This window comes from Fragaria vesca, linkage group LG3 (genome assembly GCF_000184155.1).
Source record: "Fragaria vesca subsp. vesca linkage group LG3, FraVesHawaii_1.0, whole genome shotgun sequence".
Taxonomy (NCBI): Eukaryota; Viridiplantae; Streptophyta; class Magnoliopsida; order Rosales; family Rosaceae; genus Fragaria; species Fragaria vesca.
This window is the reverse complement of record NC_020493.1, coordinates 24,001,735-24,019,239: the sequence shown is the minus strand read 5'-3', so window position 1 is coordinate 24,019,239 and position 17,505 is coordinate 24,001,735. Positions and strand designations below refer to the sequence as shown.

The following is a 17,505-nucleotide window of genomic DNA, read 5'->3' as shown; positions in this document are numbered from 1 at the left end:
AGCCGAGACAAGCACTTCAGTGACTATTAATATGCATAATACATGAATTCTCAAGAGTTACTTACAAAATTATCCTTCACTAATTCACTCATACAACACTACAGTAGTAGGTGGGAGAAGAAGACTAGCAAATACAGGCATCATCAGCTAAGGCAGAACAACTGAGACAGAGTAGGAAGATCCCACAGAGCATCATCATATGTATTCTCCAAGTACTCGTTGACTTCGTTCATTGCATAAAATGAAGCTGAAGTCATCTGCCTTTCTACCTTTGCGTGTTCGAATTCTGTCAGCTGATTTGGCTCTGCAGCACTATGCGACACTCCAGTGGCAATGCCTTTCGTTGAATCCAACCCTTCATGGTTATTTGGAAGCTGATCAAACCCACTTAAGAATTGCCATGGTTGATCCAGGTGCAACATAGCCGGTACTTGAACATTATTCCCAATGCAGTTGCTGAGGTCTGGTCTATATGCATCACCAGACACCTCAATGTTGTGGGTTTTGAAACTAAGCTGAGAGCTGCAATGACCATTATAGTAACCAGAACTATGAATAATATTGTTATCAGTGATAGTACAACTAACTCTAGTACTAGCTTTAGGGGTGGTTTTCATTGTGTTGGAGGTTGAAGGGCTTTGTTGTGTCAAGCTTTTTTTGTGGTTGAGGAGGTTCTTGATTTTCAAAGAGAGTGGAGAATTGGAAGCAACATGACTACTGGTGAAGTTGGTTCTGGTATTCGAACCACGAAGAAGGCATGCAGCTTCATCATAAGCTCGAGCAGCTTCCTCAGCAGTTTCAAACGTTCCAAGCCACATTCTAATCTTCTTTGTTGTGTCCTTGATCTCTGCCACCCATTTCCCTGACGGCCTTTGTCTCACCCCAACAAATTTGCATTTAGTGTTGCTGCTCCTCTGCTTCAACTTGCTTTCTTTCTCGGCGGAGATCCCTTTTTCGTGCTTTTGCGATTGAAGTCCCATACCAGAAGGTGAAAAGAGAAGAGAGGTTTCAATGGGAATGAAAGAGGAAAATGAGTGACATTGTTATATATAAGCCAAGAGTTAAGACAACAAGGACTTGAGAGGCTTTAGTTAGTGGTGGGCAGCTCGTTTTCTTCTTCCTGTCAGCATGTCAAACTTAACTTTGTTCCTTACCTAGGATTGACTGCATTACCAATGTTAACCATGACCAAATCATTCTTTGTTTATTTCTCTATGTTTACTTGTGTTTGGTCTCTTTCCCCATGACTCTGTCTGTGTCTTTAGGAGACATGCAATCCATTCCTACATAACGTTTTGCCCCAAACGAAAATAACCCAAGCATGAGCACCATAAACCCACAATGTGAAAACCATAAACAAAAACTAGATCAATAAACAAGGAAGAAATAAGTGACAAAGTCAGAGTGTGGTTAGAAGTAGGAGGCCTGTAGTAGTAGTAGTAGTCGTCACTACTACTCATTACTCACCAACAGAACAAGGTCAACTGCGACGAGCAGCAGCAATATTCGTGAGAGCACGAAGGCATGACACATGGAGAAGCAACCTCCTAATAATACAACGACAACAATACAAATTTGGTCTCCGATTGTATTTGAAAAGAAACGACAGCTCGCATTGGGTTTGTATACAAAGAATTTGCTTGGGAATATCATGCTGCACGCTGTGTTTGGTAGAATCTTTCATTTGCATCATACAAGATGCCTTTGCGTTCTAGAAATTAAAGATGACAATCATACAAGATAGAGGAAAAACAAAGAGGTAGATACACCGATAATCTTATTTTGCTTCGCCTTATAACGCTTAAAACCAGACTAAACAGTCCTCGATTCGATTCCACAACTTTATAATTACCAAATGAATATAATGAACCCTGCATCAAGAGCTACCATGCAAGAACTAACAGCACAAATGAGTTTTGAGAAGCAACCTAAGAAATCTTGAATAACATCATTTGCATTCACAAGAGTGCAACACCGAAACACTATAAGCCATTTTATTTCCTTGGGATCAAAATTGCAAATATCAAGAATCACCATTAATAATAATCCAGTCGACAAATGTATGCGCAGAAAACATCAAAAACACAACGAGACCAAAACTGCTACTAGAATCCTCACCAACAAACCCTCTAAACTCAGGCACCAACCAAAGGTACTGAGAAAAGAAAAGACTCACATACCACAATCACCTATCCTTCTTTTCTTTTAGACTCAAAATTGCACTATAAATTGACACTTGGGTATACACATCCTACCAAAAAAGGCTTGATGAAATTGTAATGATGACCCCTTTCACACTTCATCAAATGCTGGGTCACTGTAACACTCCATGCAAAACTGACTGATGACGACAATCTCATGGAAAAGAATTGGAGGCAAATACAAGTAACACACATGTCAGATACGGTGTATCTGAAAGAAGTAATATGACTACTCCACGCCAAGATACTATGAGGAAAGGATAGACTGCAGTGCAAGCTGTTGCTGGGGTTGCAGGGAAGACCAAGTTGAGGCCAAGGTTTGCGGTGGTAAAGTCTGCTGAAGCTGTTTTAATAGATTTATCATCCGGCTTGCTGTTTGTTCGGTTGCCAACTCCTTACCAGCGCATAAAACCTGCAGGGAACAGTCACATCCCCTTAGGAAATATTAAGGCAAGCGTGAAAATGTAACAAAGAAATCTGCAGTTAATGACTGCTTATTGCTAATTGTGCATGTTGCAATTCTCAACACAACAAAAAAGCTATAGGGTTAATCTGATACGGTTATACACTACTTCACAAACCTCTGCAAACACTTGAACAATTTTGGATAGATACTGATTGTTGGGACCCAAAATATCACCGTCAGACCTGCAGAAGAATCACAAAGTGCACACACCTCTGTTAATGGTAATCCGAAGCAAAAATATTACAACAAAATGTGCCAGGAGAGGGCACAAAATATAACAAATTGAAGCTCTACCTCTCAACCATAGAGCAAAGCTGATCATGAACAACTTTGGCTTCAATCAAGTCACCTTTTATCGGTAAACAGTTCAGCCACGCAGGGATAACCTGCAAACACGAGAAGATGACTTTCACAGCAGGGAGAAACAAAAAATACTGGAACCCATCATAGAAATATAACAATAAAACTTAAAAAGAGGATAAATTGTTGATGGAGAATACCCTGCAGTTTTCTCATATCCTAGTTATATGTTCCATACTTCAAGTTTCGTCAGAGCAACAATAAAAAGATATCCTATAAATCCATATGAATACAAAACAAATAATGGATGTACCTGAGCTGCATCAATACTGTCACGGTGATATTGACAAATCTTCCCTAAAGCAGAAACCGCATTATCATATGCCATTATGTTGTCAGGTTGCTGGGCATTGGGATGCTGAATCACAACATTTAGCCTTGAAAGAGCCACTGGACAAAACCAATTGAAAATGTTAGTATTCATAAACATGTCAGGAATATTACTAACCATTTATGAAATGCACACAAATTACCGCTTATAAGAGGTTTAATTACAGTTCCACCAAACTCTGCACAAACACCAAGTCCATATACAGCTGCCTGAAAAAGGAAACGAAAATAACAAGAATCATGTAACATGAATGAAAATATATAACCTCATGCACACTAACAGTTTGATAAGATTAGACCTGTCGAACATCAGGGCTCTCATCATTACAAGCCTCCAATAGAAAGGGAAGAAATGTGTCATAATATCTGAACAAACACATCAAAGCAAAATGAGTTCACAAAATAATAACACTGCAGCTCGACATTCAATAGAACAAACTTACTTCAGAGCAGCTTCACGACATTGCTCTGCAACATCATCAAAGATGCATATTGCAATCCTTCTCTCTTCAGGTGTTTTATCTTTGCCCTGTGCCAAAACAAAATTTAGAAAAGGAAGAGATTATCCGAATAACAAAATCAAAAATTAAGCAATTTTTTGAGACCATTAACCCATGTAACTAGATATATGAGTAAATTCCTGATCTTGGAAGCTCAGAAAAAACCGCTTCCTACAGGCAACGAAAAACAAGTCACTTACCCACATAGGTGTTAGATATGTTGCTAGCTCATCAAAGAAAGGCAAGAAAGAGGCTTTGAACGTTTTAATCAAAGTTCCCAAAATTTCTCCCACCTGGAGAACAGGAAAGAGAAGTTTGTCAGCAAAACAAACATAATTTAAATGTGACCCCTACAAAACAAAAGGTCAGGAATATTAGTGATGTGTCGTTATGAAATTGTATATTGAAAAACTTACTTGATCAAAAACTTCTTCCTCTTGTTCATTTTCCTCTTTAATCAGTTCCCTTTCCTCATCATCAAAATCTTCTGCTTGAGTTCGTTCCGCTCTCTCTCTTTTCCTACTTGAACTGGCAGTGATCACCTGCTTTATCTCCTCCACAATGGATCTGACCTGGCTCTCATCTAAAAGTGGTCCAGATATCTGAAAGAAAGTACAAGCATTGACATAGTCATACAGATGAAATAAAGTAAGATGTTTACAGATGGAAAAACCAAAACTTTTTGGTACTTTGCTATGTTTATGATATAACTAAAATAGGACTTCATTTCAAGGTGCAACATGTCTCTTTTCTCCCAAACTAAATAAAAAGATTTTGTGCAGAGGAAAAACATAAAGTAATGCCATCCTTTTCTGAACAAAAGCTAGAAAATAAGTGTATGAACTTGTTTACCTGTATGCATTCGTTTATCGCATCCAAAATATTTGCACAGATTTCTGTATCAGGTTCCTGCACACAAATTGCATCTTATAAATTAACATCAAGAGAGCATATTATGTCATTGTTCCCGGATCAGGGAGTCAAAACTCATAATTTACAAACAACAAGAACCTTATGCAATGCTTCCACCAGAGCTGGAACGATGTAGTCAGACAATTGCTTTATATAGGTTTCATTACGACCTTGAGCTAGCCCTTTCTCTATAGCTAACTTTGCAGAAAGCAGTAGCTCCGGCATTGCTAGAAACAAAGCAGAAACAATTCTTTATCAAGTTATGGATATAACCTCCAATGACATATAAGAGGAAAAAGCAAATAAAGACATCTACTATCAACAGTGATTATTACCTGAAACAGCTGCCTTCCTCACTTCTTCATGGAAATAAAATTTAAGAAGCGGCACTAAAGTTGGGGCAACCTGCAACAAAATGACTTTTTAGTATCATATCTCTTAAGCTCTGGAAGTAAAATAATTATGACACTGACAAACCTGATCAATCCAAGGAAAGAAACCTTCTTTCAATTCATCTGCATAGCAACACAGCATATTGCAAGCTGTAGCTTTTTCCTCCAATACACTAGTCTTGATTCCAATCCTTTTATCTCCAAGAGTAATTGTTTCCATACTGTATTGCAAAGCAAAATTTAGCATGACATTATCATAACACTATCCTCACATCTATAAATTACATTTTTCACATTTGTACTTTGGGCTTATAACATCAAGGGCCATTGTGGTTTATATAATCTGGACTAGTTAGTTCGTGTCTGTGCGAGCATGAGAGAGACAGAGAGAGAGAGAGAAACAAAAAATCAATCCAAGAAAGCAAAATAAACACATTTCATACCTATCATCATCAGAGTCATCAATATCACTATTGTCATCTGCGGAGGTAATAGTTACATCTGGCTTAAGTTGAGCAGACTGAAGCAAAGGAGGCATTACAACACTCATGTATGGGAGAAAATCTTGTCCTAAACATTTGCAGAGTCGAGCCCAGGCCTACAACATTGTAGGAAGATTGTTATTGCCAAAACTAAGTTGGTACTATTGCACTTTCTGAGAAGAGAATTATCAAAGTAAATACATACTTGTAGCATGTAACTTGTAGTCGGGTCATCTGTCTCCATTTGAGACCCTTGCAATGACATCAGCACCTCCATGACCTAAACAAAAACAATGAACATTAATTGGTACATCTGTAGATTAAATTCCAAACCAATCACAAAAATAAAAAGGCTACTTGGATAAGTAAAACGACAGAGCTCCAAGCTTTTGTTTATCATCCAACAAAGAGAAAATCTATAGGCAATCACATCTAGATAGGGACGAATAAAATATGGATCCACAAGCAGATTAAAATATTGAGTCATTGTTCGTCCTACGAAAAGCCATTAATAAGCAAGATCTCAAGTATAAGTTCCAAAAGAGAAAAACAACAATGCAATGACTGGTTTCATATATGTATTACCTGCTTAGCGTCATCCCTGAATTTTTCCTTTCCAACAGCCATACCAACCAAACTAATACATTCCATGGATTTAGCCCGAAGCATGCGATTAGATTTATCAGTTGCATTCACCAAGATAGCTTTCAGGTAAGGCATAACAGCATCGTAGTATTTTTGGAAATGCTCCTGCAGATCCCATCAGTCACTTGAGTCATCCACAACACAAACAATTACCTAGAATAACAAACTATACAATGAAGTACCTGAGATGAATCAGCAACAGATGCCAAAGCAGTTAATGCCCCCTCTTGCACCATTTGTTTCCCATTCTGCAGAAAATATAAATGTTGAGACACATGTAAAATAGTATTTCATAGCAATATAATAATGCAAGTTCTGCATCAAGAATGTGGTATAAGTTACCTGCAGAAGTACAAGCAATTTGCTCACTATGCCATCCAAATAAGGTGTCAAAATATCCGGTGTACAGTTCTCACTGAAGTTGAGCACTGCTGAAGCAGCATGTGCCTACAGATATCAATTTACAATTTACAAGTACATTAGTAACAGGCAAATATTCTCTGCAAAAATGAAAAAAGAAAAGAAAAAAAAAGAACAATGCTTTCTTATTCAATAAGATGATCTTGAAAATGAGCACTCTAGCAGAACACACAACTGACCAAAATAAAGAGTATGCCGGCATATTTACAATCATCACCTTACTCATACAAATTTCGAGCATGTAAACTGCATGTGTCTAAACAAATATTCAATTTTTGTCTGCTCTACAGTGTACTTTGTAATACTTTTTCAGATTGAAAATCCTTTGTCTCAATGAAACGAGCATTAAAACAACTAACAAGCAAATCTATGTCCTGTCAAATATTGTCAATTAATTCAGTCAATATCGTTGGAACAGGCCTATGAGACCACTGATATCAATCTACCTGCACACGAGGATTCTGAAAATCATCCATGGCGGAAGCTAACGCTGGAAGCACCCGTTGATGATATTGAACTTGCAGGTCTGGGCCCAGATCAGTAGATAACTGCCCAATCGCATTAATAGCTGCCCACCTTACACGAGGATGAGGATCTTGAAAAGAGTTCAACACCATTGCCACCACTTGCTCCAAATTTTTTATCATTACCTGGGAGTGAAAATAGAATAGACTAGCATTCAGTCTCTTGAATCCATTTAACTAACAAGAAGACAACTTGAATAGATTATAGGGAGAGGGAGAGGTATATTGCTCAAAATTAATATAAACCTAGGAAATTGCAATAAGAACATACTCTGTGTGTACGAGCACATCATATACGAGCACATCATACAGGACAATCAACTTACATTCAAATGAAAATGATTCATATTTGTCAAGTGTGATACTACAAGTAGAGAAGTATTAGAGAACTTAGATTATTGTTTCCTTATAACTCTACCATGTTGCCCTAATTTAAACACGATAACATCTCTAGAAAATGTGAAACACGTCTTAGAACTAAGCTCATATTATACAGAAAACAAGCATTGCATTCAGAAAGTGAAATTTGGGAACATCTAAAAGTTGACGAGCTAACAACTATCCCTAGCTCGATCCACTAACAAGCCGCAGACAGTTATATGGGGAGTCACAATTAGTTTCCAGAGAACAAGATAAGGGAGAAGTTGCTACCTTAGAACAACCCTCAGCAATCTGTGCAAGGGCAATCAATGCGGCGTGGTGCTTCTGCCACTCGGGGGCAGCCAAATAGGCAGGCAACTGCTCGGATGCGACGGGAACAATTGTATTCCCACCCAAGGAAATGGCAAGCCTATCCAAACACTCCTGACCAACACTGTAATTGCCACTCTCACCAGCATCCTCATCTTCAGTCTCGGCCGTATGCCACGACGGATCATCCTCAATATCCAAAACCATATTCATCAAAATGGCAAACAACCTACTAATAAACTGCGGCAACTTCCTCATCATCCCCGGGGCTCGCTCCCTGGCCTCGGCCAGAGTGATTACAAACTCTATGGCCAAGTGCCTGGTCCCTTCTTCCAAGGAATCAGCTTCGGCAATCTGCAGCATAGACCCAACGACCTCCACAATCTGCCTCCTGAGGAACCTGGGCTCAGTCCCAGCCAATTCGATGAACAACTCAAGCGCCTCCTGCGCCGTGGCCTCGTTCCCGTTGTTCAACGACTCCATCAGAGTCCTCATCATCGCCGGCAACAGGTCCTGGAACCTGTCCCTATCTCCGGAGCTGGTCAAACACTGAATGAAATTAATCACGGCGTTCAACGCGGCGATCTTGACGTCGGAGTTGGTGGAGGAGCTCAAGCACTGCAGGAACACGGTGTGCAATTCCTTTATGTAAGGGACCAGCGAGTCGCCGATGTACTGCGAGAGCTGCGCGAATATCAGGAACGCCGACTCCTGAAGCTTCGGGGAATCGGAGGAGACGCATTGGAACATGAACGGGAGGAGCTCCGGCCAGCCGTTCTCCGGCAGGATTCCGGAGGCGAGCTCGGAGATGGTGTCGCAGAGCTTCTTGGAGATGGATTTGACCTCCTCGCGTTGGATACACGACAGGAGAATCGATTTGAGGGTGGACTGAGTGTTCGGGGAGAGCCGCGGCCAGAGATAGGTGTCGTCGCGGGTGAGCTGCTTGCGGAGGAGGATGGCGGACATGGCGCGGGCCTCCTGCGCCGGCGAGAATTGGAGGAGGTGAGCGAGTTTGAGCGAGAGCGAGTCAGGATCGGTCTGCTTGCAGAGGTTGAAGAGGAGCTCGGCCTGGGATCGCTGCTCGTTGGCGGAGGCCATCAGGTGGGAGATTAGGGTTTCGAAAGGGGCCGGGTCGGGGCCGAGAATCGTCGCGAGTTGCGCCTGCTGGAGCTGAGTCGACTCGGCCATTTGAAACCGGCGCGTTTTTAGGGTTCCCGGTGGTGGCGGTGGTGGCTGCTGCCTCTCTCTCTCTCTCTTTGTGTGTGACTTCGGCTTTTGAGTTTTTAGGGGACTGCGCGAAGAGATGGGGGGCGTTTAAAGTAGACGCGGGAGTAGAGGAGTGGGGCTTTTTGGGGCACTAATTAGGGCAAACGCAACGAAGAATTGCATTGGATAATTAGCTGTGTATGTCCTTATGTGGGTCTCACCTCAATAATCATCATTATTTTCTTAATTAATATGGAGGGAATTTTACCTTTCTTGCAAGGATACAACACACATTCTGTCTAAATAATTTCTCACCAATAATTATAAATATATAAACCTAATCCCTTTATTTGACGCTTCTAATATGGGACCTCTTTTTAATTAAGTATTTCCTTTTAAAATGATACGCATATTTATCGTGACAGTAATCGTCTTTCTAACTTGTCCGTTTCATGATACTCAATATCCATAACATATCGTTATGTACTCATTGAACGGTTGAGTTGTTAAATTTTTTATCTTTTTGTGCTCACGGCTTTAAATTCTCATTTTAAATCTCGTTTGTAATTTTTGTTTACAATTGATTGTGTAACGTATAGAAGATATTATATTTTTCAACGGAAACACATCGCATATTTTCCTTTCTATAATAGACCCACCATCTAACGAGGAAAAGAACACCCTATGACGTGACCTAGGGTTTGTAAATCATCATTCATGAGCATCTAGGCTCTAGCATATTTCCCTAATTTCGGTCCAAAATTATCTTTCAAATGGGTCGCTAGTAGCATGGGCTAGTGGGCTTACTTCATTACTACAAATCCACCGGACCGGACCGCAGGCCCATCAATGTTGCCCACACTGCTGCTCAGTGCTAGTTTGAAATGGTGAGCGTGCTTCCAGCTTTGTCTTGAAACCAGACGATTCAGCCAGACTTGCCCTGATTTTCGTTACATTGAGAAAGAAATGATGCTGCAAATTTCCCTTGCTTCTTTTATCAGTAGTTTTATCTGCAACGTCTCTTTCGTTTCTTGTTGTTTTGCTCGTGTTTTTGAAATGCCCACCAACTGTTTGAAGAAATGTCTGTGTGGCATCTTCATTCTAATTCTTGCTGAAATGTTGTACGTGGCAGGTGAGATGAAGACTTGGATTTCATTATGAAGATGATGAGTAGGTTTAGTAAGCCGCGGTACTTTTGCTCTGATGCTCCGCGGCCGTGGCTGTTTGTGGGTTTGGGCAATCCCGGCGATAAGTACAAAGGAACTCGACACAATGTAATATTGTACCATCTATCTGCATTTGAACTAGCTATTACTATGAGCGGGTTTTAAAGTGTTCTTGTGTCACGAGTTTTGAATGTTGTTATGGAATCTAACAGGTGGGGTTTGAGATGATTGATGTTTTCGCTCAGTCGCAAGGGATAGCGATGGATAGAGTCCATTGCAAAGCTATATTCGGGCAAGGCATGTGTAATCTTGGAATATTTTTATTTGGTTTTTGTGAATCTTGTTTCTGGAGTTCATGGAAGTTTGGTTGTACCTCAGGTTTTGTAGATGAAGCCCCTGTTCTTCTAGCAAAGCCTCAAACGTATATGAACTTGAGTGGTGAATCGGTAAGTGATTGACATAGTTTCACTTGACATCAGATGGAATCATACTAATGCACTTTCTACTGCAATTGCATGAGTACACAAGTGATATGTTATTCTGTACTCATTCGATCTCTAGTACACTTATAAGTCATTGTAATTCTTTCATGGTGGTTATCTTATTCAGTATTATATACTGTAGGCCTAATTAAACTACTGCTTATCTTAGAGAGTTTTCCTTTAAAGATTTCAACTCATAATTCAGTGCTTAACGTAACTAATACGGTTATATCTCTCTTAATTCAACTACAGACGGGACCTCTTGCTGCTTATTATAAGCTACCTCTAAACCGGGTGCTAGTGGTACTTCTCTTCTTCCATTTTGATGTTCTGTTACTTGAGTACATATAACTTTTGTTTTATATCATTCATCTGTTTATTTGTTCTTGTATGTAGTTCCACGATGACATGAACTTACCGTGTGGGGTACTCCGTCTTAACCCAAATGGAGGTCATGGAAGCCACAGTGGGTATGATAAAAGTATTCTACTTTTAGTTTCTAACATATATTTACTTCCGAATGCATGATTAAGTAATGATGAAAAGCTTTTGGTAGACTGTTAGAACCTACCGCTAGTTTGACACAGTGGTGATAAATATATTAGTAACTAAATGAATTCTGAATTCTGTTATAATTGGGATTATAGGAGTTGCTTGTTTATAGCAATTCTGGTTGAGTTTCTTTTTGTTTTTATATCAATGCTGAAGGCGCATGCCTGACCATTGTCTACTACTTTGTGATTGTCTTTTTCAAAAGGAGCAAATGTGACATATCAGTACTTATCAACTGTCTTATTGTTCAGGCTGAAGAGTGTGTTCTACAATTTTCGAGGGAACAGAGAATTTCCTCGGTTGAGAATTGGTTAGTTCAAATGTCCAAATTTTGTGCTTTTGTTTCTGTTACTAAGTCCTATGTACTACTATACATATATTGATTTCCTTTCCAGGTATTGGAAGGCCTCCTGGTCAAATGGACCCAAAAGCATATTTGCTCCAAAAATTTAATGCAACAGCTCAAGGACGAGTAAGTATCTCGATGTTTTGAACTGTGTTATGCTTGTGAATTACTGATTGGATAGGATGGTAAGGAGATGTTTTCAGATGTTTGATTGAAATTGTGTGATGAATCCTGCATTTTATCTCTTGTAGTCCAATCTCTCTTTCATTTATTTCCTAACTGTCATAGAAGTGATGGAAGTAACTTGGTCATAAGACTAATCTGGTCAAGCTCCTTATTGATTAACTACACGCAAATTGCATTTTTCATCTGTAGTAGTAATATGCTATTGCTCTTTGGTCTAGATCGACACAGCTTTACAAGAGGGAGTCGATGTACTGAAGCTCCTGCTGTCTAAAGGGCTAAACGAGAGTGCAAGACGCTTCAACACAGAGCAAAAATACAAGCACTTAAGGTTAGACACCACCACGGCGACATGAACATATCATTTCTGAAGCCCAGACCCTTGTGGATTGCCTGAGAATGTGTACAACCAGAGGCAAGGCATTGGGTCATTTATAGAGTGGGATCTGGGAATTAAGTAACACGTTGTTGTGCAGCCTGGACAGTTTTGAACATGTGCTTTCTTATTAAAATGTAAACCCCTCAACTGACCTCAGAAATTTTGCTGAGAATTGTCATATCCGATCGGATCTTCTCTCATATATTTGTATATTATCATCCCGATTTATGTTTGAAAGCTTGAAGGGGATGGTGAGTCACCACTGGTGACTCTGGTGGAGTGGTCTCTCCTGTGCGTGTGGTGCATGGGAGCTATCATGAGTCGGCAAAAATCCAAATCCGAAACCTAAGAACAGAGAGTGGCGTAGTGCTCTGTGGATCCCATCCTCGCTGTCTCTTTACTGCTTCGCTTTTTTGAATACCATCCTTACGCGCAGGCAACGAAAGTAGACTGAAACTCTCCCACACGCTGCCACGCACAAGGAATCATTACCATTTAATACTAAACAAATTTTGTAAAAGTATACTTACAATTTCACACTGCTACACTAGTCAAATTTGTTGAAAAAGCTTACCCCATATATAAATTACACAGTGTATGTCCAAGAAGAATATAAATGATGGTTTTCCAGATAGAGTAAGCGATTAGAGACAAAAATCTACTATACCGTTATTTTTCTTACACGTATGGTATTGTCATAATAGGGAGGGGTTCTAATGAGAACCATTAAGTTGAGGACTTTCTCACTAATCGTTTAATTGAACCCATTTTTAATTATATTTTTCCATCTCAATCGTTCAGTTTTTAAGCCTATATAGTAGATTATTTCTACAAATTTTTTGCAAAATTGGTAATCGTTAAGGGATTGAGCTGATCGAATCAAATCAATGAACGATTTAAATCTGTCAAACAGAAGCCGTTCAAGTTTATAATTGGTAAATCACATATGAATGCCTTAACGATTTTCAACTTAGATGAAAACTTGTAGAGATTATTTACTCATATATATCTACAAACTAAACGGTCGAGATATGAATATACAATAAAAAAATAGGTGAAACGAATAGGTTCTTAACTAGTTATTAACTTAGTGGTCCTTATTAGAACTACTCACCAAGACAGTTGAATCGGAAGAATTTTTGTTACTTGATGGAAGCATCCTCTTTATACCTTCCTATACAATAAAAAAGGTGCTGATAAAATTAACCACAAAAATATGGGGAGCATATCCACACACGGAAGTAAAGGAAAATGAAGACTATACAATTAAAGCAGAAGTTGACTGCTACACTGCGTGATATTCACCGGGTCGACAGGCGCGTGAAGGAAACCATATCCTCCGATCATTATATCCTGTCTATCTAAGAAACCAACAAAGAAGCAAAGAAGCAAAATCCAGAAACCCTTAACAATCTTCACTTTCCATCTTCCCAACTCCATCGATCGCCAAGAACAGAAACAAAACCTTCATCGATCTCATCCCGACTGTTAATCACAACAAAACCCAACTCGATTCGATAATATCTATCTGCATCAGAAATGAGGAACCCATCTTCGTCTTCATCCTCGGGCGCCAAAGCAAAATCATCATCAGCAGCAGCAGCAGGAGTGTCGTCTTCGTCGAGCAAGACGCCGTGCTGCGTCAAGGTGGGTCTGAAGAGAGGTCCCTGGACTCCTGAAGAAGATGAGCTCTTAGCCAACTACATCAAGAAAGAAGGCGAGGGCCGGTGGCGAACCCTCCCGAAGCGCGCCGGCCTCCTCCGCTGCGGCAAGAGCTGCCGCCTCCGCTGGATGAACTACCTCCGTCCTTCTGTCAAGCGCGGCCAGATCGCCTCCGATGAAGAAGATCTCATCCTCCGCCTCCACCGACTCCTCGGCAATAGGTATGTTTATCATTTCACGCCACTTCATTAGGGTTTCAAAGGATTTGAATGGTGAGCTAGATGATTAATATATCCAATCTTGGTAACTGTACGTGTAGATGGTCCCTGATTGCTGGGAGGATTCCGGGGCGTACAGACAATGAGATAAAGAACTACTGGAACACTCACCTCAGTAAGAAGCTGATTAGTCAGGGCATAGATCCCAGAACCCACAAGCCACTCAATCCAGATCCAACCTCTTCTGCTGATCACCATGCTGCTGTCAATGTCAATGGAGCTTCTTCTTCCAAGAACAATCAACATCACGGCGGGACCAGCTCAAACCCTAACCCTAAAAGTCCAAATACGTCTTCATCACTTGAGGAAGCAGCAGCTCCCGTTGCTAAGGAAAATGGGTACCTTGTTAGCAATGATGATTTGGGGGTTATTGTCCATGGAGCGGCCGGCTATGGAAATGTTATGACCTCCAATGACTCTGATGCCTCTGCAGCAGGAATGGGAGCTTTGAGAAGCAACCTACTGCTTGGAAATGAGGAGGATGAAGACATGAACTGTTGCACAGACGATGTCTTCTCTTCGTTTCTGAACTCTCTGATCAATGAGGATCCGTTTGCTGCTGCAGCAAGCCAGCACCAGTTGCAGCCATTACAAGTAATGCAACAGCCTAATGGGATTGCCCAACCTGCTGCTGAATCTTCTGCACCAGCTTTCGGTGGTTGGGAATCTGCGGTGCTCATGTCTTCCGCTTTCATCCAGAATGATCCACACAGGGTTAATGTCAATCAGACGCAATAGTGATCGATCGTAGTACCTGTTCGAACAAAGCTGCATTATCAAAAAGCAGTTGCTTAATTAGTTAATCTAGCTATGGAAAGGCTATAGGGTTCATTTGAATCTCATATTGTTGCTTGTGTATTTGGAATCTATATTTGTTCATCCAGCACTTGATCATTGTATATGATCATTCTATCATGTATGTTTGTTACTAGGATTGTAAACAAACATATAAGATTTTAATGTTTGTATTACTATAGAGTGTGCTTATATATGTGTGTGGATTTGTCTTCGTTTCTTGTTTCATAACTCTACCTTACAAAAGATTTTCACTTAATTTGGATGGGTTTGTAACTTTTATATATGCATTGAATTGTGCATCAAATATCTCTAAACATACAATTCTTTCTTCATGGATTTGAATGTTGAATGAACAAGAAAGGTGCAACCCAAATGTGAAATGTAGTGAAGATTAATTTTACTTTATACATGGCATGATCAACGATAATAGAATTCACGCATAATGTAAGAATCTCAGACATACATTCAAATCAATTTCAAACAAATGACCATCTGCATGCTAGTGGACATCTAGTTGATTTCGTATGAATAAGATAATTTATATGATGATACATTTGCAAGATAAAATATACCAATTGTCTAACTATCGATGAATATAAATGAAGATATATCACAGCTAACAACAAACATATAGAGGCATCAGGCATGTATGAAGGACTCAAACTATGTATGATCACAATAAGTAATACAACATAAAGAATTAGAAGTTATTTTTTGTGATAGAAACAGCTAGAAATTAAACAAATTTGCTACTGCCTCTTGAAAAAAAAAAAATGTAACTGGGAAAAGAACTATATTGATGTATGTTTTGGCAAAAAAACATATTATAATTAGTGATCAATGTTGCCTGAAAGTACTTAGAAATCTCTTTTGTCAAGTAGGTTCTCAATCAAAACTGAAAATGGCAATGAGTATCCATATATGATTCTATAAGGGTGTCCAAGATCGAATTCACAGCCAGGTTGCTATGTTTGGAATGGGACGACGCGAACATGGCTGGAGCAAACTTAATTCTCTATCTGATAAATGGTAGTCAATGGATCGATAGACATGCATTCGTAAGGTTGGGATGCTTATGTAAAGCAAGAAACAGTAGGATTGCAGATAACAAGCTTGTCCAGTTTTCCAATTACCAGTTAATTACTATGCATAATTGCATAGAACTAGTGCTAGCTGATGATCAGTACTCAATATACATCATCCTAGGTATAGTTATTACACACACACATACATAGCTTGCACACTGAAGGTCTTAAGGTAAAGCTGGGAGCCAATTAACCTAGCCTGAACTTGTATATTTATGCATGCATAATCAGAATTCTGAAGTCTATAATAAGTCATTTAGATGAACATAAGCCACTTACTTGTTAGAGTAGTACTGCAGGAACTTTTGAGCAATCAGCTGGATCGGTCGAATTGGTAGATGTACGTTGAGAGACAGGATGGATATATCCATCTGTACGTTGATCAAGCATGAGATGAGCATATATTTTTGATCGTCAAAAAAATCTGAGAATCAACATGTACATGTACTCTTCTGGAGCTTCCTGCGCAACCATGAATCTCTAATTAATATACATATTGAGAAATTGTTTGTCATGAACTTCGATGTGTGTTCGATAAAAACAAAATGAAATGTTATTCACAAACATGCATGAATCGGTATGTATATGAATCAATGCTAGAGTTAGTAAATACATTTCCAATCACTCTTGCACAATGAACTGAAGCTATAGCTACAAGTAATGAGAGGTTTATATATATATATATATATATATATATATATATATATATATATATTCTGGTTGAAAGAAATGGCTGAAATTGCCGACTTAGAAAGCTAAATCCCCTCACGCATTTGATCAGAGTGAAGACTTCAATAATACACTTATGGAACATCATCAAGCCAATAATCTACGGAAATTGAAATCCATATAGGTAAATTTATCTTTGCTGAACACCATGCCATTCGATCATGAATCAAAGAATTTAGCCTCTTATATTAAGAAAAATGTCAATCTGTTTACAGCATCTGCATGCAAAAGTGATATAGAAATCCTTGATAGCTGCATATATAGCTAGATAGGAAAAAATATGAAATATGGTTTCTAAACTTGTGCTTTGGTACTACTAGCCTTCTGTTAGTGGTTTTAAACTTTTAATAGCAACTGCCATACCTCTGAAGAATTATTTTCTCTTTCATTCATAGCTAAATAGAGGTTTATGCTTCCAAAATTGAGTGTTGAACATGGGCCAAGTAATATGTGATTGCTAATATTGGGGCGTTTGAGCAACCAGCCCACGAAAACTAGTTGCCATCCTTTTCTGGGCCACCAATGTTGGGCTTGACATGAAATTTTTTGTTTCTTTTTATTGGTGAGGATAAGCTTAGAATGTTGTTGGTTCCTACCTCTGTGATTTTGACACATCCGATCCGATGGTCCACTCAAAGTCTCAAACTACCAGTCTTCCCAATCCACCAAGGAGATTGGTAGATAGGGTTGACCCGTTGACCAGTTGTAAACAGAGAT

General features: G+C 39.4%; 4 protein-coding genes across 5 annotated transcripts; 2 read left to right on the top strand and 2 right to left on the bottom strand.

Annotated features, from left to right (window-relative positions):
* Positions 1-143: 143 nt before the first annotated feature.
* On the bottom strand, positions 144-980 carry LOC101293676 (ethylene-responsive transcription factor RAP2-11-like). Its single transcript, XM_004296152.1, has one exon. It carries the CDS (start codon positions 978-980, stop codon positions 144-146), a length of 837 nt encoding a protein of 278 aa, XP_004296200.1.
* A 994-nt stretch (positions 981-1,974) lies between these two features.
* Positions 1,975-9,110, bottom strand: LOC101293385 (importin-5-like). The gene is made up of 20 exons (XM_004296151.1): positions 7,884-9,110; positions 7,155-7,358; positions 6,631-6,735; positions 6,471-6,536; positions 6,229-6,393; positions 5,849-5,923; positions 5,605-5,759; positions 5,247-5,382; positions 5,105-5,174; positions 4,869-4,996; positions 4,710-4,766; positions 4,274-4,459; positions 4,058-4,150; positions 3,801-3,886; positions 3,657-3,723; positions 3,501-3,567; positions 3,281-3,417; positions 2,962-3,053; positions 2,783-2,849; positions 1,975-2,613 (listed from the first exon to the last, which is right to left on the bottom strand). Exons 1-20 carry the CDS (start codon positions 9,108-9,110, stop codon positions 2,449-2,451), a joined length of 3,348 nt encoding a protein of 1,115 aa, XP_004296199.1. The 3' UTR covers positions 1,975-2,448.
* Positions 9,111-9,938: 828 nt separating this feature from the next.
* LOC101309333 (peptidyl-tRNA hydrolase, mitochondrial-like) lies at positions 9,939-12,356 on the top strand. 2 transcript variants are annotated; one of them, XM_004294958.1, is made up of 9 exons: positions 9,939-10,015; positions 10,261-10,402; positions 10,507-10,591; positions 10,673-10,740; positions 11,029-11,079; positions 11,173-11,246; positions 11,580-11,638; positions 11,724-11,800; positions 12,079-12,356. In XM_004294958.1, the coding sequence occupies exons 2-9, from the start codon at positions 10,286-10,288 to the stop codon at positions 12,211-12,213; spliced, it is 666 nt and encodes a 221-aa protein (XP_004295006.1). In that variant the 5' UTR covers positions 9,939-10,015; positions 10,261-10,285; the 3' UTR covers positions 12,214-12,356. The 2 variants fall into 2 exon arrangements, with proteins under 2 accessions (XP_004295006.1, XP_004295007.1); XM_004294959.1 differs by lacking the exon at positions 9,939-10,015 and having other exon boundaries at positions 10,041-10,402.
* A 1,231-nt stretch (positions 12,357-13,587) lies between these two features.
* On the top strand, positions 13,588-15,219 carry LOC101308850 (transcription repressor MYB5-like). Its single transcript, XM_004294957.1, has 2 exons — positions 13,588-14,119; positions 14,218-15,219. The coding sequence occupies exons 1-2, from the start codon at positions 13,776-13,778 to the stop codon at positions 14,912-14,914; spliced, it is 1,041 nt and encodes a 346-aa protein (XP_004295005.1). The 5' UTR covers positions 13,588-13,775; the 3' UTR covers positions 14,915-15,219.
* The last annotated feature ends 2,286 nt before the right edge of the window (positions 15,220-17,505 follow it).

Bases quoted from the DNA above. Each gene is read 5' to 3' on its own strand.
- LOC101293676 (XM_004296152.1), bottom strand. From the start codon at position 980: ATGGGACTTCAATCGCAAAAGCACGAAAAAGGGATCTCCGCCGAGAAA.
- LOC101293385 (XM_004296151.1), bottom strand. From the start codon at position 9,110: ATGGCCGAGTCGACTCAGCTCCAGCAGGCGCAACTCGCGACGATTCTC. The intron at 4,151-4,273 runs GTAAGTTTTTCA...CCTGTTCTCCAG, and splicing joins AGGAAGAAGTTTTTGATCAA to GTGGGAGAAATTTTGGGAAC. The intron at 3,418-3,500 runs GTAATTTGTGTG...GGTTTTGTCCAG, and splicing joins AATTAAACCTCTTATAAGCG to TGGCTCTTTCAAGGCTAAAT.
- LOC101309333 (XM_004294958.1), top strand. From the start codon at position 10,286: ATGAAGATGATGAGTAGGTTTAGTAAGCCGCGGTACTTTTGCTCTGAT. The intron at 10,741-11,028 runs GTAAGTGATTGA...ATTCAACTACAG, and splicing joins TGAACTTGAGTGGTGAATCG to ACGGGACCTCTTGCTGCTTA. The intron at 11,639-11,723 runs GTTAGTTCAAAT...TTTCCTTTCCAG, and splicing joins ATTTCCTCGGTTGAGAATTG to GTATTGGAAGGCCTCCTGGT.
- LOC101308850 (XM_004294957.1), top strand. From the start codon at position 13,776: ATGAGGAACCCATCTTCGTCTTCATCCTCGGGCGCCAAAGCAAAATCA. The intron at 14,120-14,217 runs GTATGTTTATCA...CTGTACGTGTAG, and splicing joins CACCGACTCCTCGGCAATAG to ATGGTCCCTGATTGCTGGGA.